A 26,181-nucleotide genomic window follows, 5' to 3' on the forward strand; every position below is an offset into this window, starting at 1 on the left:
GGTGCCCTCTGTGGGTCATGGGTGCTGGGTGTGGAGGCGGTTATAACATCCCCGGACGCCTGGGCCCCCTCTCGGGTCATGGGTGCTGGGTTTGGGGGATTATAATGTCCCCAGACACCTGGGACCCTCTGGGTCATGGGTGCTGGGTGTGGGGGGCGGTTATAACATCCCCGGACGCCTGGGCCCCCTCCCAGGTCATGGGTGCTGGGTGCCCTCTGGGCCATGGGTGCTGGGGGGGTTATAACATCCCCGGACGCCTGGGCCCCCTGTGGGTCATGGGTGCTGGGTTTGGGGGTCTATAACATCCCCAGACCCTGGGGCCTCCTGTGGGTCATGGGTGCTGGGTGCCCTCTGGGTCATGGGTGCTGGGTTTGGGGGGGGGGGGTCTATAATGTCCCCGGACGCCTGGGCCCTCTCCTGGGTCATGGGTGCTGAGTTTGGGGGGGTTATAATGTCCCCGGACGCCTGGGCCCCTGTGGGTCATGGGTGCTGGGTGCCCTGGTGGTCATGGGTGCTGGGTGTGGGGGGGTTATAATGTCCCCGGACGCCTGGGCCCCTGTGGGTCATGGGTGCTGGGTGCCCTGGTGGTCATGGGTGCTGGGTGTGGGGGGGTTATAATGTCCCCGGACGCCTGGGCCCTCTCCTGGGTCATGGGTGCTGGGTGTGGGGGGGTTATAATGTCCCCGGACGCCTGGGCCCCTGTGGGTCATGGGTGCTGGGTGCCCTGGTGGTCATGGGTGCTGGGTGTGGGGGGGTTATAATGTCCCCGGACGCCGGGGCCCCTCTGGGTCATGGGTGCTGGGTGAGGGTGGTCGTGGGTGCTGGGTGTGGGGGTCTCTAACGTCCCCGGACGCCGGGGCCCGCAGGGCTGTCCCTGGAGCAGCTGTGCCACGGCCGGGGCCGCTGCGTGGACGCGGGGGGCACCCACGGGTGCCGCTGCCGCGAGGGCTACGCGGGCACCTACTGCGAGAGCGTCCGCGACCGCTGCGAGGGGCAGCCCTGCCTGCACGGCGCCACCTGCCGCAGCTTCGTGGGCGGCTTCCGCTGCGAGGTGAGGGCACCCATGGGTGCCCCTGGGCGCCTGGGCCCCTCCGCGGGCCGGGGGGAACGGGCGGGTGATGCCCATGGGGTGGTGGCGCCCATGGGTGCCTCTGTTTTCTCCCCAGGGTCCCCTGGGCTGGGGGTGGTGGAGGGGACTTGGGGTCCCTGGGGGTGCTGGTCACCCAGGGGTGGCCCCATGGGTGCCAGGTTGGGACATGAGGTCCCCATGGGCACCAGCCACTCTTGGGTGTCCCCGTGGGTGCCAGGTTGGGACATGGGTTCCCCATGGGCACCAGCTACTCGTGGGTGTCCCCACAGGTACCAGGTTGGGCCATGGGGTCCCCATGGGCACCAGCCACTCGTGGGTGTCCATTGGGTGCCAGGTTGGACCATGGGTTCCCCATGGGCACCAGCCACTCTTGGGTGTCCCCATGGGTGCCAGGTTGGGACATGGGTTCCCCATGGGCATCAGCCACCCATGAGTGTCCCCATGGACACTGGTCACCCATGAGTGTCCCCATGGGTGCCAGGTTGGGACATGGGTTCCCCGTGGGCACCAGCTACTCGTGGGTGTCCCCACAGGTACCAGGTTGGGCCATGGGGTCCCCATGGGCACCAGCCACTCGTGGGTGTCCCCATGGGTGCCAGGTTGGGACATGGGCTCCCCATGGGCACCAGCCACTCTTGGGTGCCCTGTGGGTGCCAGGTGGGACATGGGGTCTCCATGGGCACCAGCCACTCGTTGGTGTCCCCATGGGCCCCTGTCACCCATGAGTGTCCCCATGGGTGCCAGGTTGGGACATGGGTTCCCCATGGGCACCAGCCACTCGTTGGTGTCCCCATGGGTGCCAGATTGGGACATGAGGTCCCCATGGGCACCAGCCACTCGTGGGTGTCCCCATGGGTGCCAGGTTGGGACATGGGTTCCCCATGGGCACCAGCCACTCGTGGGTGTCCCCATGGGCCCCTGTCACCCATGAGTGTCCCCATGGGTGCCAGGTTGGGACATGGGTTCCCCATGGGCACCAGCCACTCGTTGGTGTCCCCATGGGTGCCAGATTGGGACATGAGGTCCCCATGGGCACCAGCCACTCGTGGGTGTCCCCATGGGTGCCAGGTTGGGACATGGGTTCCCCATGGGCACCAGCCACTCGTGGGTGTCCCCACGGGTGCCAGGTTGGGATGTGGGGTCCCCACGGGCATCAGCCACCCATGAGTGTCCCCATGGACACCGGTCACCCATGAGTGTCCCCTTGGGTGTCACATTGGGACATAGGGTCCCCGCGGGCACCAGCCACTCGTGGGTGTCCCCATGGGTGCCAGGTTGGGACATGGGGTCCCCATGGGCACCAGCCACTTGTGGGTGTCCCCAGGGACACCGGTCACCCATGGGTCTCCGTTGGGTGCCAGGTGGGACATGAGGTCCCCATGGGCACCAGCCACTCATGAGTGTCCATTGGGTGCCAGGTTGGACCATGGGTTCCCCATGGGCACCAGCCACTCGTTGGTGTCCCCATGGGTGCCAGGTTGGGATATGGGGTCCCCATGGGCACCAGCCACCCATGGGTGTCCCCACATGCGCTGGGCGTCCTGCGGGGTGTCCCCGGGTGCCGGTGACCCCGCGCTGTCCCCGCAGTGTCCCCCGGGCTTCGAGGGCGAGCGGTGCCAGCGCGAGGTGGACGAGTGCCAGTCGCGGCCGTGCCAGAACGGTGGCACCTGCGTGGACCTCGTGGGCCGCTACGTCTGCTCCTGCCCACCGGGCACACAGGGTAGGGGACACCGGGGACACCGGGGACACCCGGGGGGGACAAGGGGTCCCCGGAGCCGCGTGGCAGCCCCCTGTGCCAGGGTGGCACCGTGTCCCCCTGCCACGTCCCCATGGCAGGGCTGTGGCAGGTTTTGTCCCCGTGTCCCCATGTCCCCATGCTGCATCCCCATATCCCTGTGCCACATCCCCATGTCCCCACGTCCCCATGCCATGTCCCCACATGCCCTGTCCCCACGTCCCCACGTCCCCATGCTGCATCCCCATGTCCCTGTGTCACATCCCTGTGTCCCCATGCCATGTCCCCGCGCCCCATGCCCTGTCCCCACATCCTCACACTATGTCACCACATCACATCCCCACGTCCCCACGCTGTGTCCCCTTGTCCCCACGTCCCCGTGCCCTGTCCCCATGTCCCCACGTCCCCATGCCTGTTCCCACATCTCCACGCTGTGTCCCCACATCCCCACGCCATGTCCCCATGTCCCCACACTGTGTACCCACGTCTCCACGTCCCCACGCCGCGTCCCTACATCCCTGTGCCCTGTCCCCATGTCCCCACATCCCTGTGCCCTGTCCCCACGCCACGTCCCCATGTCCCCATGCCCCATGCCCTGTCCCCATGTCCCTGTGCCCTGTCCCCACGCTGTGTCCCATGTCCCTACGCCGCATGCCACGTCCCCACGCTGCGTCCCCATGTCGCCGTGCCCTGTCCCCATGTCCCCACGCCGCATCCCCATGTCCCCATGCCCTGTCCGCATGTCCCCACGTCCCCTCACCATGTCCCCACGTCCCCACGCTGTGTCCCCATGTCCCCACACCCCATGCCCTGTCCCCATGTCCCCATGCCCTGTTCCCACGTCCCCACGTCCCGACGCCATGTCCCCACATCCCCACGTCCCCCTGCTGTGTCCCCATGTCCCCATGCCGCATCCCCATGTCCCCACATCTCCGTGCCCTGTCCCCACGTCCCCATGCCATGTCCCCATGTCCTCACGCTGTGTCCCCATGCCCCCACGTCTCCGTGCCCTGTCCTCATGTCCCCACATCCCCGTACCCTGTCCCCATGTCCCCGTGCCCTGTCCCCATGTCCCCACGTCCCTGTGCCCTGTCCCCACACTCTGTCCCCATGTCCCCAAGCTGTGTCCCCACGCCTTGTGCCCTGTCCCCATGTCCCCATGACCTGTCCCCATGTCCTCACATCCCCACGCCATGTACCCATGTCCCCACGCCATGTCCCCCCGCCCCGTGCCCTATAGCCACATCCCTGTGCCCTGTCCCCACATCCCTGTGCCCTATCCCCACGCTGTGTCCCCACGTCCCCACGTCCCCATGCCGTGTCCCCATGTCCCCGTGCCCTGTCCCCATGTCCCCACGTCCTCATGCCACGTCCCCACGCCGTGTCCCCACATCCTGTCCCCACGCTGTGTCCCCACGTCCCCACATCCCCTTGCCCTGTCCCTACGCCATGTCCCCATGTCCCCGTGCCCAGTCCCCATGTCCCTGTGCCCTGTCCCCACGCTGTGTCCCCACGTCCCCACGTCCCCATGCCCTGTCCCTACGCCATGTCCCTACGCCATGTCCCCATGTCCCCATGTCCCCGTGCCCAGTCCCCACATCCCCACGCCGTGTCCCCACATCCCTGTGCCCTGTCCCCACACTGTGTCCCCATGTCCCCACGCCGTGTCCCCACGTCCCCACGCCCTGTCCCCATGTCCCCATGCTGTGAGCCCTGTCCCCACGCCGTGTCCCCATGTCCCCATGCCCTGTCCCCACGTCCCCATGCCCCATCCCCACGCCATGTCCCCACGTCCCCACGCCCTGTCCCATGTCCTGTCCCCATGTCCCCACGCCGTGTCCCCCCGTCCCCATACCCTGTCCCCATGTCCCTGTGCCCCATCCCCACGCCGTGTCCCCACGTCCCCACGCCCTGTCCCCATGTCCCCATGCTGCGAGCCCTGTCCCCATGCCGTGTCCCCATGTCCCCATGCCCTGTCCCCATGTCCCCACACCGTGTCCCCCCGTCCCCGCGCAGGGGTGCTGTGCGAGATCGACGAGGACGAGTGCGCGGCGGCGCCGGGCACGCGGGCGCCCAAGTGCCAGCACAACGGCACCTGCGTGGACCAGCGCGGCGGCTACGGCTGCGCCTGCCCGCCCGGCTACGCGGGGCCGCGCTGCGAGGGCCGCCTGGCGCCGTGCGCCCCGGGGACGTGTCCCCCGCGCCGCGGCCACCGCTGCCCGCCCGGACACGGCGGTGCGGGGGGACGGGGACGTGGGGACGTGGGGACAGGGGGACACGGCGGGCGGGAGATGGGACGTGGGGACACGGGGACGCGGGAGGGTGGGATATGGGGACACGGGGACACGGTGGGGTGGGAGGGTGGGAGATGGGGACATGGGGACATGGGAGGGCGGGAGATGGGGACAGGGGGACGTGGGCACTGGGACAGGGTGCGGGGACATGGGGACACAGGAGGGCAGGAGATGGGGACATGGGGACATGGGCACTGGGACAGGGTGCGGGGACACGGGGATGCGGGAGGGTGGGAGATGGGGACAGGGGGACACGAGGGAGTGGGAGGGCGAGAGATGGGGACAAGGGGACATGGGGACCTGACCGGGGTGCGGGGACACGGGGACGCAGGAGGGAGATGGGGACAGGGGGACACGGGAGGGCGGGAGATGGGGACAGGGGGACGTGGGCACTGGGACAGGGTGTGGGGACATGGGGACGCGGGAGGGTGGGAGATGGGGACAGGGGGACACAGGCACCGGGACAGGGTGCGGGGACATGGGGATGCAGGAGGGTGGGAGATGGGGACATGGGGACATGGGGACCAGGGCAGGGTGCAGGGGGATGTGACAGGGTGGGAGGTGGCACGTGGGGACATGGGGACTGGGCCAGGGTGCAGGGTGGTGACAGGATGGGAGGTGGCATGTGGGGACCCGGACAGGGTGCAGGGTGCTGACAGGGTCCTAGAAGGGGCCGGGGTGGCCAATGGCACATGGGGACCGTGCTGGGGTGGTGACAGGCCGGGTGATGGGGACATGAGGACTGGGACCAGGTGATGCCAGGGTGCTTGGATGTGCCAGGGTGGGAGATGGGGACATGGGGACAGGGACATGTTGAGGTGTCAGGTGATGCCCAAGTGGGTGATGGGGACTTAGGGGCCATGCTGAGGTGCAGGGTGGCACCAGGGTGGACAATGGGGACACGGGGACCGGGGCCAGGGTGACGTCACATGCTAGGAGGTGCCAGTGTGGGTTCAAGGGGGTGGTGGCCACATGGGGACAGTGCCGGGGTGTCACCGCGCGGGCAGGACGGTGCCAGGCGGGGTGCCGGCTCCGTGCCACCCCCCGTCACCGCTGTCCCCTTCGCAGGGCGCCACTGCGAGGGCCCCGGGGACGGGTGCGAGGGGCAGCCCTGCCGCAACGGGGGGCAGTGCCAGGCGGCCCCCGGCGCCCCCATGGGCTTCCTCTGCCGCTGCGCCCCGGTGAGCGCCCGCGCGCGGCGCCCGCGGGGCTGGGGACACCGGCGGGCACGGGGACAGGGGACACCTGGGGACCAGGGATGTCCTGGGTGGCCATGGGGGCACCCATGGGACTGGTGCCACCTGGGGACAGGGATGTCCTGGGTGGCAAAAGTGGCCATGGGGCTGGTGGCACCCATGGGACTGGTGTCACTTGGGGACCAGGGATGTCCTGGGTGGCCATGGGGGCACCCATGGGACTGGTGCCACCTGGGGACAGGGATGTCCTGGGTGGCAAAAGTGGCCATGGGGCTGGTGGCACCCATGGGACTGGTGTCACTTGGGGACCAGGGATGTCCTGGGTGGCCATGGGGGCACCCATGGGACTGGTGCCACCTGGGGACAGGGATGTCCTGGGTGGCAAAAGTGGCCATGGGGCTGGTGGCACCCATGGGACTGGTGTCACTTGGGGACCAGGGATGTCCTGGGTGGCCAAAGCGGCCATGGGGCTGGGGGCACCCAAGGGACTGGTGGCACCAAGGATGTCCCAGAGTCACCAAGGCTTTGGTGCCACTTGTGCACTAAGGATGTCCCAGGGTCACCCAAGGCTCTGGTGCCATCTGGGTGCCAAGAATGTCCTGGGGCCCCCAAGGCTCTGGTGGCACCAAGGATGTCCCAGGGTCACCAAGGCTTTGGTGCCACTTGTGCACCAAGGATGTCCCGGGGCACCAAGGCTCTGGTGCCACCTGGGCGCCAAGAATGTCCTGGGGCACCCAAGACTCTGGTGGCACCTGGGTGCCAAGAATGTCCTGAGGCACCCAAGACTCTGGTGGCACCTGGGTGCCAAGGATGTCCTAGGGGTCCCCAAGGCTCTGGTTCCACTCGGGCGCCAAGGATGTCCCGGGGTCACCCAAGGCTCTGGTGCCACCTGGGTGCCAAGGATGTCCCAGTGTCACCAAGGATGTCCCAGGGGCACCCAAAACTCTGATGCCACCCGGATTCCAAGAATGTCCTGGGGCACCCAAGGCTCTGGTGGCACCTGGGCACCAAGGATGTCCCAGGGACACCAAGGATGTCCCAGGGTCACCAAGGCTCTGGTGGCACCTGGGCATCAAGGATGTCCTAGGAACACTCAAGGCTCTGGTGGCACCTGGGCACCAAGGATGTCCCAGGGTCACCCAAGGCTCTGATGCCACCTGGGCACCAAGAATGTCCTGGGGCACCGAAGGCTCTGGTGCCACCTGGGTGCCAAGGATGTCCCAGGGTCACCAAGGATGTCCCAGGGGCACCCAAAGCTCTGATGCCACCCGGATTCCAAGAATGTCCTGGGGCACCCAAGGCTCTGGTGGCACCTGGGCACCAAGGATGTCCCAGGGTCACCCAAGGCTCTGGTGCCACCTGGGTGCCAAGAATGTCCTAGGAACGCTCAAGGCTCTGGTGGCACCTGGGCACCAAGGATGTCCTAGGAACACTCAAGGCTCTGGTGGCACCTGGGCACCAAGGATGTCCCGGGGTCACCCAAGGCTCTGGTGCCACCTGGGTGCCAAGAATGTCCTAGGAACGCTCAAGGCTCTGGTGGCACCTGGGCACCAAGGATGTCCCAGGGTCACCCAAGGCTCTGATGCCACCCAGACTCCAAGAATGTCTTAGGGCACCCAAGGCTCTGGTGGCACATGGGCACCAAGGATGCCCTAGGAACACTCAAGGCTCTGGTGGCACCTGGGCATCAAGGATGTCCCAGGGGCACCCAAGGCTCTGGTGGCACCTGGGTGCCAAGGATGTCCCAGGGTCACCAAGGATGTCCCAGGGTCACCCAAGGCTCTGGTGCCCATCGGGTACCGGTGCCTCCTGGGCGACCCGCTCGGGCCCAGCTCCGGGTGCCCCTCTACCCCACCACGTGCCCCCACTAACTGCCCATTCCGCCCCCTCTCCAGGGCTGGTCAGGCGCCCGCTGCGAGCGCCCGGTGCCACCCGCGGCCACGGCCGAGCAGGGCTGCCCCTGGCCCGAGTGCCGCGGCCGCGGGGGCGACGGGCGCTGCGACCGGCGCTGCAACAGCGCGCCGTGCCGCTGGGACGGCGGCGACTGCTCGCTGCGCGTGGGCGACCCGTGGCAGCGGTGCCCGCACGCCGCCTGCCCGCTGCTCTTCAACAACAGCCGCTGCGACGCGCCCTGCAACACGGCGCCCTGCCTCTACGACAACTTCGACTGCCGCCTCCGCGAGCGCGCCTGCAAGTGGGTGCCCGGCACCGTGCCCGCCTTGTGCTGTGGGCGGCCTACGTGGTGATGCCCATGCCCACCTTGTCCTATGGACACCCTAGGTGGTGATCCCCATGCCCGCCTTGTGCTATGGGCACCCTACGTGGTGATGTCCATGTCCTGCGGCCACCCTACGTGGTGATGCTCATGTCCTGTGGGCACCCTACGTGGTGATGCCCATGCCCACGTTGTCCTGTGGGCACCCTACGTGGTGATGCCCATGTCCTGTGGGCACCCTGTGTGGTGATGCCCTTGTCCTGTGGGCACCCTACGTGGTGATGCCCATGCCCACCTTGTCCTGTGGGCACCCTACGTGGTGATCCCCTTGTCCTATGGGCACCCTACGTGGTGGTGCCCATGCCCACCTTGTCCTATGGGCACCCTATGTGGTGATCCCCTTGTTCTGTGGCCACCCTACGGGGTGATGCCCGTGCCCACCTTGTCCTGTGGGCACCCTACGTGGTGATGCCCATGTCCTGTGGGCACCCTGTGTGGTGATGCCCTTGTCCTGTGGGCACCCTACGTGGTGATGCCCATGCCCACGTTGTCCTGTGGGCACCCTACGTGGTGATCCCCTTGTCCTGTGGGCACCCTACGTGGTGCTCCCCATGCCCACCTTGTCCTATGGGCACGCTATGTGGTGATCCCCTTGTCCTGTGGGCACCCTACGTGGTGATGTCCATGTCCTGTGGCCACTCTACGTGGTGATGCTCATGTCCTGTGGGCACCCTACGTGATGATGCCCATGTCCTGTGGGCACCCTGTGTGGTGATGCCCTTGTCCTGTGGGCACCCTACGTGGTGATGCCCATGCCCACCTTGTCCTATGGGCACGCTACGTGGTGATCCCCCCTTGTCCTGCGGCCACCCTATGTGGTGATGCCCGTGCCCACCTTGTCCTGTGGGCACCCTACGTGGTGATGCCCATGTCCTTTGGGCACCCTATGTGGTGATGCCCATGCCCACCTTGTCCTATGGGCACCCTATGTGGTGATCCCCTTGTCCTGCGGCCACCCTATGTGGTGATGCCCGTGCCCACCTTGTCCTGTGGGCACCCTACGTGGTGATGCCCTTGTCCTGTGGGCACCCTATGTGGTGACGCCCATGTCTTGTGGGCACCCTACGTGGTGATGCCCATGCCCACGTTGTCCTGTGGGCACCCTACGTGGTGATCCCCTTGTCATGTGGGCACCCTATGTGGTGATGCCCGTGCCCACCTTGTCCTGTGGGCACCCTACGTGGTGATGCCCATGTCCTTTGGGCACCCTATGTGGTGATGCCCATGCCCACCTTGTCCTATGGGCACCCTATGTGGTGATCCCCTTGTCCTGCGGCCACCCTATGTGGTGATGCCCATGCCCACCTTGTCCTATGGTCACACTAGGTGGTGATCCCCATGCCCGCCTTGTCCTATGGTCACCCTAGGTGGTGATCCCCATGCCCGCCTTGTGCTATGGGCACCCTACATGGTGTTGCCCATGTCCTGTGGGCACCCTATGTGGTGATGCTCTTGTCCTGTGGGCATCCTACGTGGTGGTGCCCATGCCCACCTTGTCCTGTGGGCACCCTACGTGGTGATACCCATGCCCACCTTGTCCTATGGTCACCTTAGGTGGTGATCCCCATATCCTGCGACCACCCTACGTGGTGATCCCCATGCCAACCTTGTCCTGTGGCCTCCTTAGGTTGCAAACCCCATGCCCACCTTGTCCTATGGTCACCTTAGGTGGCCATCCCCATGCCAACCTTGTCTTGTGGGCACCTTAGGTGGTGATTCTCATGCCCACCTTGTCCTATGGGCACCCTAGGTGGCCATCCCCATGCCAGCCTTGTCCTATGGCTGCCCTACATGGTGCTCCCCATGCCCACCTTCTCTTGGAGCCACCTTAGGTGGCCATCCCCATGCCAGCCTTGTCCTATGGTCACCCTATGTGGTGATCCTCATGCCCACCTTGTCCTGTGGTCACCCTAGGTGGCCAGCGCCATGCCCACCTTGTCCTATGGTCACCTTAGGTGGTGATCACCATGCCCACCTTGTCCTATGGACACTGTACATGGTGATGTCCATGCCCACCTTCTCTTGGAGCCACCTTAGCTGGTGATCCCAATGCCCACCTTGTCCCGAGGACAATTTAGGTTGTGAACCCCATGCCCACCATCTCTTTGGGCCACTTTAGGGGGTGATCCCCATGCTCACTGTGTCCTGTGGTCACCCTAGGTGATGATCTGCATGCCCACTTTGTCCTATGGTCACCTTGGGTGGTGATCCCCATGCCCACCTTCCCTTGTGGCTATGCTATGTTGGGAACCCCATGCCCACCTTGTCCTATGGTCACCTAGGTGGTGCTCCCCATGCCCACCTTCCATTTTGGCCACCCATGCGCACCTTCACCTGTGGCCACCTTAGGTGGTGCTCTGCATGCCCACCTTCTCTTTGGGCCACCTTAGGTGATGACCCCCATGCCCACCTTGTCCTATGGTCACCTTAGGTGGTGATCCCCATGCCCACCATGTCCCACGGCCTCCTCTCCACCTCCACCACACCAGAGCCGTAGTGGCTCTGATGTCCACCATGCCCAACCCATCCCCTCCGTTCTCCCCGCCCCACGGCCACCGTGCCCCACGTCCCGGCACGGCCCCGACACGCTCCGTGCCCTCCCGCAGCCCCGTCTACGAGCAGTACTGCTCCGACCACTTCGCCGACGGCCAGTGCGACCAGGGCTGCAACAACGAGGAGTGCGGCTGGGACGGCCTCGACTGCGCCCGCGAGGTGCCCGAGGCGCTGGCCCACGGTGTCCTCGTGGTCACCGTGCTGCTGCCCCCCGAGGAGCTGCGCCGCTCCAGCACCGCCTTCCTGCAGCGCCTCAGCGCCATCCTGCGCACGTCGCTGCGCTTCCGCCTCGACCGCCACGGCCGCTACATGATCGAGCCCTACTACCGGCCCCAGCGCCTGCGGCGGCGCGAGGTGGCCCCCGAGGTCATCGGGTGAGCTGGGGAGGGGATGTGGGGCGCTGGGGGCGCTGCGTGGGGATGGGGAGATCGGTGGGGTGGGGTGGAGGAAGTATGGGATGTCATATGGGGCCATGGGTGTTGGGTGGGGTGGGATGATGGACGTAGGGCACGTGATATGGGGCCATGGGTGTTGGGCGGGATGGGTTGGAGGATGTAGGGGATGTGATGTGGGGCCATGGGTGTTGGGTGGGATGGGGTGGTGGGTGTAGGGGACGTGATATGGGGCCATGGGTGTTGGGTGGGATGGGGTGGAGGACGTAGGGGGTGTGATGTGGGGTCATGGGTGTTGGGTGGGATGGGGTGGTGGATGTAGGGGACATGATGTGGGGCCATGGGAGTTGGATGGGATGGGGTGGTGGGTGTAGGGGACGTGATGTGGGGCCATGGGTGTTGGGTGGGATGGGGTTGGAGGATGTAGGGGGCGTGATGTGGGGCCATGGGTGTTGGGTGGGATGGGATGGAGGACATAGGGCACATGATATGGGGTCACGGGTGTTGGATGGGATGGGGTGGTGGACACAGGGGATGTGATGTGGGGCCATGGGTGTTGGGTGGGATGGGGTAGAGGACGCAATAGGGTAGGTGACAGGGACAAGGTTACTGGGTGGGATGTCCATGGATGACATGGGGGACATCCCATGGGGCCCTGGGTGCTGTGACGTGCCACAAGCGCGTTGGCGGTGGGTGACGTGAGCCATGGGGCTATGGGTGACCGGTCAGAAGCAGCAAAGTGACACAGGAGCCGTGGGGACATGGGGACACGGGTGCTGCGGGGCAGGTGGCCATGGGGACGCGGGCGCTGGGCGGGCGGGACGAGCCCAACCGGAGCCCGTGTGGGCACATGGGGTGTCCCCACCGAGCCACCCGTGTCCCCCCGGCAGCTCCGTGGTGACGCTGGAGATCGACAACCGGCTCTGCGCGCGCGCGTCCGACAAGTGCTTCCCCGACACGCGCAGCGCCGCCGGCTACCTGGCCGCGCTGTCGGCCGTCGAGCGCCTCGACTTCCCCTACCCCATCCAGGCCGTGCGCGGTGAGGGCGCCCGCGGGTGGCCCCGGGCACGGCCGGGTGGCCCCGTGGAGCTGGGGGGGCCTCGCGGCGCTGCCGGATGGGGTGGCTTGGCCATGGTGACATCTCCAGCACTTGGGATGTCGCCGGAGGGTGCCCTGATGGTACTGGTGGTGCTGCCATATTGGGTGGCTTGGCCATGGTGATGTCCCCAGCACTTGAGGGGTCCTCGATGGGCAGGGTGCCCTGATGGTGCTGCCATATGGGACAGCTTGGCCATGGTGGCGTCCCCAGCACTTGGGGTGTCCCCAATGTACAGGATGCCCTGATGGTGCTGGTGGCACTGCCATATGGAGTGGCTTGGCCATGGTGATGTCCCCACCACTTGGGATGTCCCCACAGGGTGCCCTGGTGGTGCTGGTGGCACTGACCCATGGGACAGTTTGGCCATAGTGGTGTCCCCAGCTCTTGGGGTGTCCCCGGTGGGTAGGGTGCCCTCATGCTGCTGGTGGCACTGCCGTATGGGGTGGCTTGGCCATGGTGACGTCCCCAGCACTTGGGGGGTCCCCACAAGGTGCCCAGATGGTGCTCATGGCACTGCCATATGGCACAGCTTGGCCATGGTGATGTCCCCAGCACTTGGGGTGTCCCCAATGTCCAGGGTGCCCTGATGGTGCTGGTGGCACTGACCAATGGGGCATCTTGGCCATGGTGATGTCCCCAGTACGTGGGGTGTCCTTGATGGGCAAGGTGCCCTCATGGTGCTGGTGGCGCTGCCATATGGGGCAGCTTGGCCATGGTGATGTCCCCAGCACTTGGGGTGTCCCCAACATACAGGGTGCCCTGGTGGTGCTGGTGGCCCTGCAGCACAGGGTGCCTTGGCCGTGCCAATGTCCCCAACAGTTGAGGTGCTCTAGTGGTGCCCCAGGGGTGCCAATGTCCCCATGGTGCAGGGTGACCCCAACATGCAGGGGTGGCCTCAACACATATGGTGCCCCTCGTGGTGCCACTTCCCATGTCCCCAGAACATGAGGTGCCCCATGGTGGCAGAGTCCCCAAGAGCATGCCCATGTCCCCAGGGTGCAGGGATGTCCCCAACACCCAACACCGAGAGCACCCTCGCAGTGTCCCCAGGCGGTGGCTTCGCCTTGACTTATCCCCTCGCCCAGGTGACAAGCTGCCCGAACCCGACGACCCGGTGCGCCTGCTGCCGCTGCTGGTGGTGGGCGGCGTCATCCTGCTGGCCATCGCGGTGCTGGGCGTCCTGGTGGCCCGGCGCAAGCGGGAGCACAGCACCCTCTGGTTCCCCGAGGGCTTCAGCCTCGCCAAGGAGGGCAACAAGGACCGGCGCGAGCCCGTGGGGCAGGACGCGCTGGGCATGAAGTGAGGGGACACCCGGGGGGACGCTGGAGGGCATGGGAGGGTCAATGGCCAGCATAAGGGACATGGGGCTTGGTGGCATCATCGCCTTGGGCAAGCATGGGGCATGGTGGCCACCGTGGGCATCATGGGTCTGGTAGGGTTGGCACTGGGCATGAAGTAAGGGGGGACACTGGAGGGCATGGGAGGGTCAACAGCCAGCATAAGGGACATTGGACTTGGTGGCGTCATCGCCTTGGGCAAGCATGGGGCATGGTGGGCATCATGGGTCTGCTAGAGCTGGCACTGGGCATGAAGTAAGGGGACACTCAGGGGGACGTTGGAGGGCATGGGAGGGTCAACAACCAGCATAGCATTGGGTGTGGTGGCCTTGGGCATCATCACCTTGGGCAAGTGTGGGGCATGGTGGCCACCATGGGCATGGTGGGTGTCATGGGTCTGGTAGGGCTGGCACTGGGCATGAAGTGAGGGGACACCCGAGAGGGAAGCTGGAGGGCATGGGAGGGTCAACAACCAGCATAAGGGACATGGGGCTTGGTGGCATCATCGCCTTGGGCAAGCATGGGGCATGGTGGTCACCATGGGCATGGTGGGCATCATGACTGTGTTAGGGCTGGTACTGGGCATGAAGTGAGGGGACACCCAGGGGGACACTGGAGGGCATGAGAGGGTCAACAGCCAGCATGAGGGGCATTGGGCTTGGTGGCATCATCACCTTGGGCAAGTGTGGGGCATGGTGGCCACCGTGGGCATCATGGGTCTGGTAGGGTTGGCACTGGGCATGAAGTGAGGGGACACCCGGGGGGATGCTGGAGGGCATGGGAGGGTCAACAGCCAGCATAAGGGACATGGGGCTTGGTGGCATCATCGCCTTGGGCAAGCATGGGGCATGGTGGTCACCAGGGGCATGGTGGGCATCATGGGTCTGGTAGGGCTGGCACTGGGCATGAAGTGAGGGGACACCCAAGGGGACGCTGGAGGGCATGGGAAGGTCAACAATGGGCATGAGGGACATGGCGGGTGGTAGCATTGTCCACTTGGGTGAGTATGGGGCATGGGGCCCACTATGGGCATGGCCACCATGATCTGGTAGGGTTGGCATGGGGACTGAAGGACCCTGGAGGGACTGGGTGGCCAGGGTCACCTGGAGGGACCTCACTGCACCCAATGATCAGGGGGGTCTTTCTGGGTGCCAGGTTCTCCTTTGGGTGCATGTGGGGTCCCACCACATTCCAGGGGTCCTACAGCCCCTTGGGGACCTTCTCATTTGGTGCAGGGAGGGGACAGTGACAATCCCTGGGGTTTTGGGTGTCCTGTGGCCACCCCCAAGCCCCAAATCACCTGGGGACAAAGAGGGCCATGGGCATGGGAGGATCCATAGGACCCTGTAGGATCCAGGTGGCACCAAGGGCATGGGAGGATCCATGGGACCTGGTAGAGCTGGTGTAGGGTCCGGATGGCCCCATGAGCATGGGAGGATCCATGGGACCTGGTAGGGCTGATGTGGGGCCCGGATGTCCCCATGGGCATGGGAGGATCCATGGGACCTGGTAGGGCTGGTGTAGGGTCCAAACGTCCCCATGGGCATGGGAGAATCCATGGGACCTAGTAGGGCTGGTGTAGGGTCCAGATGTCCCCATGCGCATGGAAGGATCCGTGGGACCTGGTAGGGCTGGTGTAGGGCCCAGATGGCCCCATGGGCATGGGAGGATCCATGGGACCTGGTAGGGCTGGTGTAGGGTCCAGATGGCCCCATGGACATGGGGGCACCATGGAACCTTGCCATGGGGTGGGCCTGGGCCAGGAGCACCCCGTGGTGGCTAACAGCTGCCCATGGCCATGTGCCCACCCATGCAGGAACATCGGGAAGGGTGAGAGCCTCATGGGGGAGCCCTCGGAGGACTGGCTGGGCAGCGAGTGCCCCGAGGCCAAGCGGCTCAAGGTACCTCGCGCTGGGGTGGGACGGGTGCGACTGGGACCCTTGGTGGCACCGTGGGCGAGGGCGGGACACCATGGGGCCAGGTGGTGTGGACATGGGGTGTGGTGGCCACCAAGAGTGTGGTGGGCATCATAGAACTGGTTGGGTTGGTGTGGGGTCAGGTGTAGTAGCTTGGGCACAGGAGGCACTGCGGGACCAGATATAGGGTGGGCATGGGGCATGGTGGACACCATGGGTCATGGTGGGTACTATGGGTTGCGGTAGACTCCATAGGTCATGGTGGATGCCATGGGTCATAGTGGGCATCATGGGTGGCCACCATGGGTCACTGTCGGTAACATGGTTCATAGTGGCACCATTGGTCATGGTGGGTACCATGGGATGTGGTAGACTCCATAGGTCATGGTGGACTCCATGGTCATAGTGGGCATCATGGGTGGGCACCATGGGTCATGGTGGATACCATGGGTCATAGTGGACTCCATGGGTCATGGTGGGTATCATGGGATGTGATAGACTCCATAGGTCATGGTGAATACCATGGGTCATAGTGGGCATCAGGGCATCATGGGTGGGCACCATGGGTCATGGTGGGTACCATAGGTCATAGTGGCCACCATTGGTCACAGTGGAAAGCCTGGGTCATGGTGGGCACATGAGTTACGGTGGCACCCTGAGAAGATTGGCCAGGGCATCGGGGCAGGGAGTGGGGCACATACAGGAGGTTCCCAAGAGCGGGCACCCTTGGGTGCGCAGGTGGAAGAGCCGGGCACCGAGCACGAGGACCCCGTGGACTGTCGCCAGTGGACCCAGCATCACCTGGTGGCAGCCGACATCCGCATGCCACCCACCATGGCCCTCACGCCACCCCAGGGCGAGTTCGACTCCGACTGCATGGACGTCAATGTCCGCGGGCCGGGTAGGAGGGCACGTGGGGCACATGGGCATGGGGGGAACAGGGACATGGGGCATGGAGGAACATTGGCTGAGGGCTGGGATGGGCCAGGTAGGATGAGCGTGGAGGACACCAGGGTCATGGGGGCCACCAAGGACGTGGTAGGAAGGGCATGGGGGATCCCCCACTGTGGGACCTGCTGTGGGGCATGGGGGTACTGGGAGGTTGGGGTGCACCTCGGGGTCAGATAAGGTGGACGTGGGACATGGGGGGCACCATGGCACCTGGTAGGGGCTGTTGTGGGGTGTGGGGGTACTGGGAGGTTGGCCGTGGAACCACATAGCGTGGATGTGGGGCAAGAGGGGCATCATGGGCATGGGGGGCACCACAGCAGCTGGTGGAGGGGGTTGGTAGAGGGGGACATGGAGGAGCACCCTGGGGCCGGGTAGGTTGGACATAGGATGAGGGGGGGCACCGAGCGCTTGGGGACCCCATGGACCTGGTTGAGCTGACGTGGGGTCCAGATGGCACCATGGGCATGGAAGGATCCATAGGATCTGGTAGGGCTGGTGTAGGGTCCAGATGTCCCCATGGGCATGGGAGGATCCAAGGGACCTGGTAGGGCTGGTGTAGGATCCAGATGTCCCCATGGCCATGGGAGGCTCCATAGGACCAGGTAGGGCAGGTGTAGGGTCCGGATGTCCCCATGGGCATGGGAGGCTCCATAGGATCTGGTAGGGCTGGTGTAGGTTCCAGATGTCCCCATACGCGTGGTAGGATCCATAGGCTCTGGTAGGGCTGGTGTAGGGTCCAGATGTCCCCATGGACATTGCAGGATCCATGGGACCTGATAGGGTCCAAATATCCTCATGGGCATTGGAGGATCCATAGGACCTTGTAGGGCTGGTGTAGGGTCCAGATGTCCCCATGAACATGGGACAATCCATAGGACCTGGTAGGGCTGGTGTAGGATCCAGATGTCCCCATGAGCACAGGAGAATCCATGGGACCTGGTAGGGCTGGTGTGGGGTCCAGATGTCCCCATGAGCATGGGAGAATCCATGGGACCTGGTAGGGCTGGTGTAGGGTCCAGATGTCCCCATGGGCATGGGAGAATCCATGGGACCTGGTAGGGCTGGTGTAGGGTCCAGATGTTCCCATGAGCATGGGAGAATCCATGGGACCTGGTAGGGCTGGTGTAGGATCCAGATGTCCCCATGGGCATGGGAGGATCCATGGGACCTGGTAGGGCTGGTGTAGGGTCCAGATGTTCCCATGAGCATGGGAGAATCCATGGGACCTGGTAGGGCTGGTGTAGGGTCCAGATGTTCCCATGGGCATGGGAGAATCCATGGGACCTGGTAGGGCTGGTGTAGGATTCAGATGTCCCCATGGGCATGGGAGGATCCATGGGACCTGGTAGGGCTGGTGTAGGGTCCAGATGTCCCCATGGGCATGGGAGAATCCATGGGACCTGGTAGGGCTGGTGTAGGATCCAGATGTCCCCATGGGCATGGGAGGATCCATGGGACCTGGTAGGGCTGGTGTAGGGTCCAGATGTCCCCATGGGCATGGGAGAATCCATGGGACCTGGTAGGGCTGGTGTAGGGTCCAGATGTCCCCATGGGCATGGGAGGCTCCATAGGACCTGTGTAGGATCCAGATGTCCCCATGGGCGTGGGGGCACCATGGGACCTCGCGGCGGGCCGGGCCTGGCCTAGGATCTCCCCGCGGTGGCTAACGGCCGCCATGGGCGCCCGCAGACGGCTTCACGCCGCTCATGCTGGCCTCCTTCTGCGGCGGCGGCGGCGCGGAGGCCGAGGCGGCCGAGGCCGAGGAGGGCGACGACGCGTCGGCCGGCATCATCGGGGAGCTCATCTGCCAGGGCGCCAGCCTGGGCGCCCAGACGGACCGCACGGGCGAGACCGCCCTGCACCTGGCGGCGCGCTACGCCCGCGCCGACGCCGCCAAGCGCCTGCTGGACGCCGGCGCCGACACCAACGCGCAGGACAACACGGGGCGCACGCCGCTGCACGCCGCCGTCACCGCCGACGCGCAGGGCGTCTTCCAGGTGGGGCACGGCCGTGGGGTCCCTGCCGTGGGGCGTTGCCGTGGGGTGAGGGACGACTCCATGGGGTGGGGGACGTCTCCGTGGGGTGAGGGACGTCTCCATGGGGTGGGGGACATTTCGATGGGGTGAAGGACCTGGCCATGGGTTGTGGGAGCTGTGAGGGAGCCCGGCATGGGGTGAAGGACCTTTGCATGGGGCATGGGACATCACTATGGGGTGAAGGACCCCACTGTGGGGTGCGGGACCTCTCCATGGAGTCTCCAGGGCTGTAGGGACCTCACCATGGGGTATAGGATGTTGTCATGGGGTGGAGGACCTCACCATGGGGCATGGGACATCGCAATGGGGTATAGGACCCCACTGTGGGGTGCAGGACCTCTCCATGGGGCATGGGACACCACTGTGGGGTGCAGGACGTCTCCGTGGGGTGAGGGACATCTCCATGGGGTGGGGGACGTTTCGATGGGGTGAAGGACATGGCCATGGGTTGTGGGAGCTGTGAGGGAGCCCGGCATGGGGTGAAGGACCTTTGCATGGGGCATGGGACATCGCCATGGGGTGAAGGACCCCACTGTGGGGTGCAGGACCTTTCTATGGGGCATGGGACATCACCATGGGGTGCAGGACCTTTCCATGGGGCATGGGACATTGCCATGGTGTGAGGGACCCCACTGTGGGGTGCAGGACCTCTCCATGGGACATCGCCATGGGGTGCAGGACCTTTCCATGGGGCATGGGACATCGCCATGGGGTGAGGGACCCTACTATGGGGTGTGGGACCTCTCCATTGGGCATGGCCATAGGGTCCTTGCCATGGGGCACAGGACATCACCATGTGGTGAGGGACCCCACCATAGGGTGCAGGACCTCTCCATGGAACATGACCATGGGGTGAGGGACCCCACTGTGGGGTGCGGGACCTCTCCATTGGGCATGGCCATAGGGTCCTTGCCATGGAACACAGGACATCACCATGGTGTGAGGGACCCCACCGTGGGGTGCAGGACCTCTCCATGGGGTCTCCATGGCTGTAGGGTCCTTTCCATGGGGCATGGGACATCGCCATGGGGTGAAGGACCCCACTGTGGGGTGCAGGACCTTTCTATGGGGCATGGGACATCACCATGGGGTGCAGGACCTTTCCATGGGGCATGGGACATTGCCATGGTGTGAGGGACCCCACTGTGGGGTGCAGGACCTCTCCATGGGACATCGCCATGGGGTGCAGGACCTTTCCATGGGGCATGGGACATCGCCATGGGGTGAGGGACCCTACTATGGGGTGTGGGACCTCTCCATTGGGCATGGCCATAGGGTCCTTGCCATGGGGCACAGGACATCACCATGTGGTGAGGGACCCCACCATAGGGTGCAGGACCTCTCCATGGGGCACGGCTATAGGGTCCTTGCCATGGGGCAAGGGACATGGCCATGGGGTGAAGGACCTTATCATGGAGTGTAGGACCTCTCCATGGGGTCTCCATGGCTGTAGGGACCTCACCATGGGGCATAGGACATTGTCATGGGGTGGAGGACCTCACCATGGGGTGTAGGACCTCTCCATGGGGTCCCCACAGCTATAGAGACCCTGTCATGGGACATGGGACATGACCATGGGGTTAGGACCTCACCATGGGGCACGGGACATCGCCATGGAGTGAAAGAACCCACCTTGGGGTGGAGGACCTCTCCATGGGGCATGGCTGTAGGGTCCTTGCCATGGGGCATGGGACATCGCAATGGGGTGCAGGACCCCACCATGGGGTGCAGAACCTCTCCATGGGGTCTCCATGGCTGTAGGGACCCCACCATGGGACATCGCAATGGGGTGCAGGACCCCACCATGGGATGCAGAACCTCTCCATGGGGTCTCCATGGCTGTAGGGGCCTCACCATGGGGCATGGACCATTGCCATGGGGTGAAGGACCCCACCTTGGGGTGCAGGACCTCTCCATGGGGCACAACTATAGGGACCCCGCCATGGGGCACGGGATATCGCCATGGGGCACAACCCCCACTGCCCCCCAACTCCTCCCCCCAGATCCTCATCCGCAACCGCTCCACGGACCTGGACGCCCGCATGGCCGACGGCTCCACGGCGCTCATCCTGGCCGCCCGCCTGGCCGTGGAGGGCATGGTGGAGGAGCTCATCGCCTGCCACGCCGACGTCAACGCCGTCGACGAGAGCGGTGGGCGCCCGGCGGGCACCCCGTCCCGGGGGGATGCAGTTATGGGGTCTGGGGGGTGGGAATGGGGGGTGGGAATGGGGGGTGCCCTCCTCGGGGAGATGTGGGGTCCTTGGGGTGGTGGAATGGGGAAAAGAGGGTCCAGGAGGCATCTGGGGGAGGTTCCTTGGGTGGGTTTGGGCCTTGGGGATAATCTCCCGGGACAGGAGGACGTGGCTGTGGGGTCTGCGGGGTTGGTTCTGGGTTGTGGGAATGGGGGGTCCCATCCCCAGGCAAATGTGGGGTCCTTGCGGTGGTGGGATGGAGAAAGGAGGGTCTAGGAGGCATCTGGGGCAGGTTCCTTGGGTGGGTTGGGGCCTTGGGGATAATCTCCCGGGACAGGAGGACGTGGCTGTGGGGTCTGCGGGGTTGGTTCTGGGTTGTGGGAATGGGGGGTCCCATCCCCAGGCAAATGTGGGGTCCTTGGGGTGGTGGGATGGGGAAAAGAGGGTGTAGGAGGCATCTGGGGCAGGTTCCTTGGGTGGGTTGAGGACAGGGAGAGCCCACTCAGGGCTGGGGGACGTGGCTGTGGGGTCTGCAGGGTTGGTTCTGGGTGGTGAGAATGGGGGGTCCCCTCCCCAGGCAAACGTGGGGTCCTTGGGGTGGTGGGATGGAGAAAGGAGGGTCTAGGAGGCATCTGGGGAAGGTTCCTTGGGGACGCTGGGGACAGGGAGACCGCACTCAGGGCGGGGGGACATGGTTGTGGGGTCTGGGGGGTTGGTTCTGGGTGGTGGGAATGGGAAGCCCCATCCCCAGGCAGATGTGGGGTCCTTGGGGTGGTGGAAAAGAGGGTCTAGGAGGCATCTGGGGCAGGTTCCTTGGGTGCGTTGGGGACAATGAGTGGCTGGGGGACAATGGGGCCACCGCTGGGGACCCTGGGGTGCTTGGGGGGGGCTCACCCGGCCCCATGTCCCCCCCAGGGAAGTCAGCTCTGCACTGGGCCGCCGCCGTGAACAACATGGAGGCGACGCTGGCGCTGCTCAAGAACGGGGCCAACAAGGACATGCAGGACAGCAAGGTGAGGGGACGTCCCCCAGGCCCCATGTCCCCAAAGGGAGACGCCCCTTGGCCTCGGGTCCCCAAGGGTCCCCGTTGGCCCCTGTCCCCAAAGGGAGATGCTCCATGGCCTCATGTCCCCAAGAGGAGACGGTCCCTGACCCCATGTCCCCAAGTTAAGATTCCCCAGTGCCCCATGTCCCCAAGGGGAGATGTTTCATGGCCCCAAGTCCCCAGAGGGAGATGCCCCATGGTCACCTGTCCCCAAGTGAAGATGCCCTATGGCCACATGTCCCCAAGAGGTGTTTGATGGCTTCATGTCCCCAAGCGGGGACGCTCCATGGCCTCATGTCCCCAAGAGGAGATGCCGCATGGCCCCATGTCCCCAAGAGGAGACACTCCATGACTCAATGTTCCCAAATGAAGACACCCATGGCCCCACGTCCCCACAGGGAGACACTCCAAGACCCCATGTCCCCAAATGAAGTCACCCCATGGCCTCATGGCCCCAAGGGGAGACACTCCAAGACTCAACGTCCCCAAGTGAAGACACCCCATGGCCCCAAGGGGAGATAACCCAAGACCCAATGTCCCCGAGTGAAGACATCCCATGGCCTCGTGTCCCCAAGGGGAGACATCCCAAGACCTAATGTCCCCAAAGGAAGACATCCCATGGCCCCAGTGGGAGACACTCCAAGACCCAATGTCCCCAAGGGAAGATGCCCGATGGCCCCATGGCCCCAAGGGGAGATACCCCAAGACCCAATGTCCCTGAGTGAAGACATCCCATAGCCTCGTGTCCCCAGTGGGAGACACTCCATGACTCAATGTTCCCAAATGAGGACACCCCGTGGCCCCACATCCCCAAAGGGAGACATTCCAAGACCCCATGTCCCCAAATAAAGACACCTCATGGCCCCACAGTCCCAAGGGGAGACACTGCAAGACCCAATGTCCCCAAATGAAGACATCCCATGGCCCCAAGAGGAGACACCCCAAGACCCAATGTCCCCAAGTGAGGACATGCCATGGGGGAGACACTCCAAGACCTAATGTTCCCAAGTGAAGACACCCCATGGCCTCATGTCCCCAAGGGGAGACAGTCCAAGACGCAATGTCCCCAAGTGAGGACATCCCATGGCCTCATGGGGGAGACACTCTTAAGACCCAATGTCCCCGAGTGAAGACACCCATGTCCCCATGGGGGAGACACTCCAAGACCCAATGTCCCCGAGTGAAGACACCCATGTCCCCACGTTCCCAAGGGGAGACACTCCAAGACCCAGCATCCCCAAGGGAAGGTGCCCCATGGCCCCATGTCCCCAAATGAAGACACCCCATGGCCCCAAGGGGAGACACTCCAAGACCCAATGTCCCCAAGTGAAGACATCCCATGGCCTCATATCCCCAAGGGGAGACATCCCAAGACCTCATGTCCCCAAATGAAGACACCCCATAGCCCCAAGGGGAGACACTCCAAGACCCAATGTCCCCAAGTGAAGACATCCCATGGCCTCATATCCCCAAGGGGAGACATCCCAAGACCTCATGTCCCCAAATGAAGACACCTCATGGCCCCAAGGAGAGACACCCCAAGACCCAATGTCCCCAAGGGAAGACACCCATGGGTGAGACACTCCAAGACCTAACGTCCCCACGGGAAGACATCTCATGGCCTCATGTCCCCAAGAGGCGACATCCCAAGACCCAATGTCCCCAAGAGAAGACATCCCATGGCCCCAAGGGGAGACACCCCAAGACCCAATGTCCCCAAGTGAAGACATCCCATGGCCCCATGTTCCCACGGGAGGACCCCACGTCCCCCTCCGCCGTCCCCCGCTCCATGTCACCCCGTCGCCCGCGTCCCCCAGGAGGAGACCCCGCTGTTCCTGGCCGCCCGCGAGGGCAGCTACGAGGCGGCCAAGATCCTCCTGGACCACCTGGCCAACCGGGAGATCACGGACCACCTGGACCGGCTGCCGCGCGACATCGGCCACGAGCGGCTGCACCACGACATCGTGCGCCTCCTGGACGACTACGACGCGGCCCGCGGCGCCCCGGGCGGCCCCCCGGCGCCGGCGCCGCTGCCGCTGCTCCCGGTGCCGCGGCCGCATCCGGCGCCGGCGGCCGCGTTCGCGCCGGGCGCCCTCAAGGGCCCCGGGGCGCCCAAGAAGCCGCGGCGAGCGGCGCCCAAAGGGCGCCCCAAGAAGCCGGGCGCCCTGGAGGGCTCCGTGGCCCTGTCCCCGCCGCTGGACGCGCTGGACTCGCCCTACGCGGTGACGTCGGCGTCGCCGCCCGGGCTCTTCCGCCCGGTGCTGCCGCCCTATGGGCGCCCGCCGGGCGCCTTCGAGTGGCCCCGCGCGCCCTTGGGTGCCCTGGGGCGCCCCGGGGTGCCCCCGGACGCCGGGCGCTTCCTGCGCCTGCCCCGCGGCCACCCCTACCTGACGCCCTCCCCCGAGGAGCCCCCCGAGCCCTGGGCCACCGGCCCCGTCGTTGTCACCGGTGTCACCGGTGTCACCTCCCCGGGCGACTGGCCCGAGGCCACCGAGGCCCTGGGGGGGGGCCCCGCGCTGCCGCCCCCCCCGCCCGCCGAGCAGCCCCCCCAGATGCAGGCGTTCGCCTGAGCACCCATGGGTGCTGCCCCCCCACCCCCATCCTGGGTGCCACCCCCTTTTTTTTTATACGAAAACCCACGGTTTTGTAATAAAATTAACCCACAAATTAATGCCCCCCCCAACCCAAAATCAGCCACCCCCCCCCCCCAATTAGCCACTTCTCTAATTAGGAATCCCCCTGATTAATCTCCCACCCCCCCCCCAAATTAATCTGGTTCCCCCAATTAATCCCATAATTGATCCCCCGTCCAAATTTACCCCATTCCCCACAATTAATCCCCTAATTAACCCCTTTCAAATCACCCCCATCCCCCTAATTAATCCCCCCCTCCAAATTACCCCTTCCCCCAATTAATCCCCTAATTAACCCCCTTCAAATCACCCCCATCCCCCTAATTAACCCCCCCTCCAAATCACCCCCATCCCCCCAATTAACCCCCTCCTCCAAATTAACCCCCCTCCCTAATTACCCCCCTCATTTAGCCCCCTCCTCCAAGGGGGGAGGTTGTTGGGGGGGGGGGGGGCGGGGGCGTCCAGCTGCCCCCCCCCATTAAAAAATCCCCCCCCCCATTTCTTTAAAAGAAAGGTGCATTTTGAGGGGAAAACGGGCACTTTTGGGCAAGCCGGCGCTTGCGGGTTTTTAATTTTGTCACTAAATGTAGCCGGGGGGGGGGGAATCCAGTGCCCCCCCCCTTCACTGCCCCCCCCCGAACCCCCCCGGTTTAGGGGGGCCGGGGCCCCCCCGTATATTTGTGTACTGGGTACGCAGCGACCTGAACCCCCCCCCCCGATTGGGGGGGTTTGGGGGTCACCCCCCCCGTTTTGGGGACCCCCCTTTTGGGGACACCCTCGTTTTGGGGCCATCCCCCCCATTTTGGGGTCACTCCCGTTTTGGGGTCACCCCTGTTTTGGGGCCATCCCCCCCCTTTTGGGGACACCCCCCCCTTTTGGGGCCATCCCCCCCGTTTTGGGGACACCCTCGTTTTGGGGCCATCCCCATTTTGGGGTCACCCCCGTTTTGGGGTCACCCCTGTTTTGGGGCCATCCCCTCCGTTTTGGGGACACCTCCCCTTTTGGAGTCATCCCCCCCTTTTTGGGGCCATCCCTCCCGTTTTGGGGACGCCCCCGTTTTGGGGTCACCCCTGTTTTGGGGACCCCCCTCCCCATTTTGGGGACCCTCGTTGTCGCCCCCTCCCCCAATATCCTCCGGGCACCAGAAACCGCCCCCCCCAGGGCCCCGATTTTGGGGCTCTTCACCCCATTTTGGGGTCCCCCTTTTTGCCCCCCCCCATCCTGGAACCCCCCCATCCCCCCCCCCCATTTCTTGGCACTTCTCCACATTCCAGGTATTTTTGCCCCCCCCCACAATGACACCCCCCCCCTCACGTGTCCCCCCCCCCAAAGGGGGGGACAGCACTGCCACCCCCCCCCCCGCGCTGTACAGCCCCCAATAAACGATAGTGACACCCCCCCTCCCCCCCCCGGCTCCGCTGTCACCCTGGGGTGGGG

General features: G+C 65.0%; 1 protein-coding gene across 1 annotated transcript in view; it reads left to right on the forward strand.

Annotated features, from left to right (window-relative positions):
• LOC104572716 (uncharacterized) overlaps window positions 1-24,681 on the forward strand; it is a 59,336-nt gene extending 34,655 nt beyond the window's left edge. The window contains exons 21-34 of the mRNA XM_088530152.1: window positions 867-1,051; window positions 2,678-2,810; window positions 4,842-5,060; window positions 6,188-6,300; window positions 8,211-8,509; window positions 11,197-11,517; window positions 12,426-12,574; window positions 13,720-13,933; window positions 15,788-15,872; window positions 16,626-16,788; window positions 18,528-18,835; window positions 20,878-21,025; window positions 21,982-22,079; window positions 23,929-24,681. Of these exons, the coding sequence (XP_088386278.1) occupies window positions 867-1,051; window positions 2,678-2,810; window positions 4,842-5,060; window positions 6,188-6,300; window positions 8,211-8,509; window positions 11,197-11,517; window positions 12,426-12,574; window positions 13,720-13,933; window positions 15,788-15,872; window positions 16,626-16,788; window positions 18,528-18,835; window positions 20,878-21,025; window positions 21,982-22,079; window positions 23,929-24,681 (3,188 nt within the window). The remainder of the gene's footprint in view (window positions 1-866; window positions 1,052-2,677; window positions 2,811-4,841; window positions 5,061-6,187; window positions 6,301-8,210; window positions 8,510-11,196; window positions 11,518-12,425; window positions 12,575-13,719; window positions 13,934-15,787; window positions 15,873-16,625; window positions 16,789-18,527; window positions 18,836-20,877; window positions 21,026-21,981; window positions 22,080-23,928) is intronic.
• Window positions 24,682-26,181: the final 1,500 nt, after the last annotated feature.

This window comes from Tinamus guttatus, unplaced genomic scaffold (genome assembly GCF_059628265.1).
Source record: "Tinamus guttatus ecotype Peru unplaced genomic scaffold, ASM5962826v1 Tinamus_guttatus_pri_ptg000359l, whole genome shotgun sequence".
Taxonomy (NCBI): Eukaryota; Metazoa; Chordata; class Aves; order Tinamiformes; family Tinamidae; genus Tinamus; species Tinamus guttatus.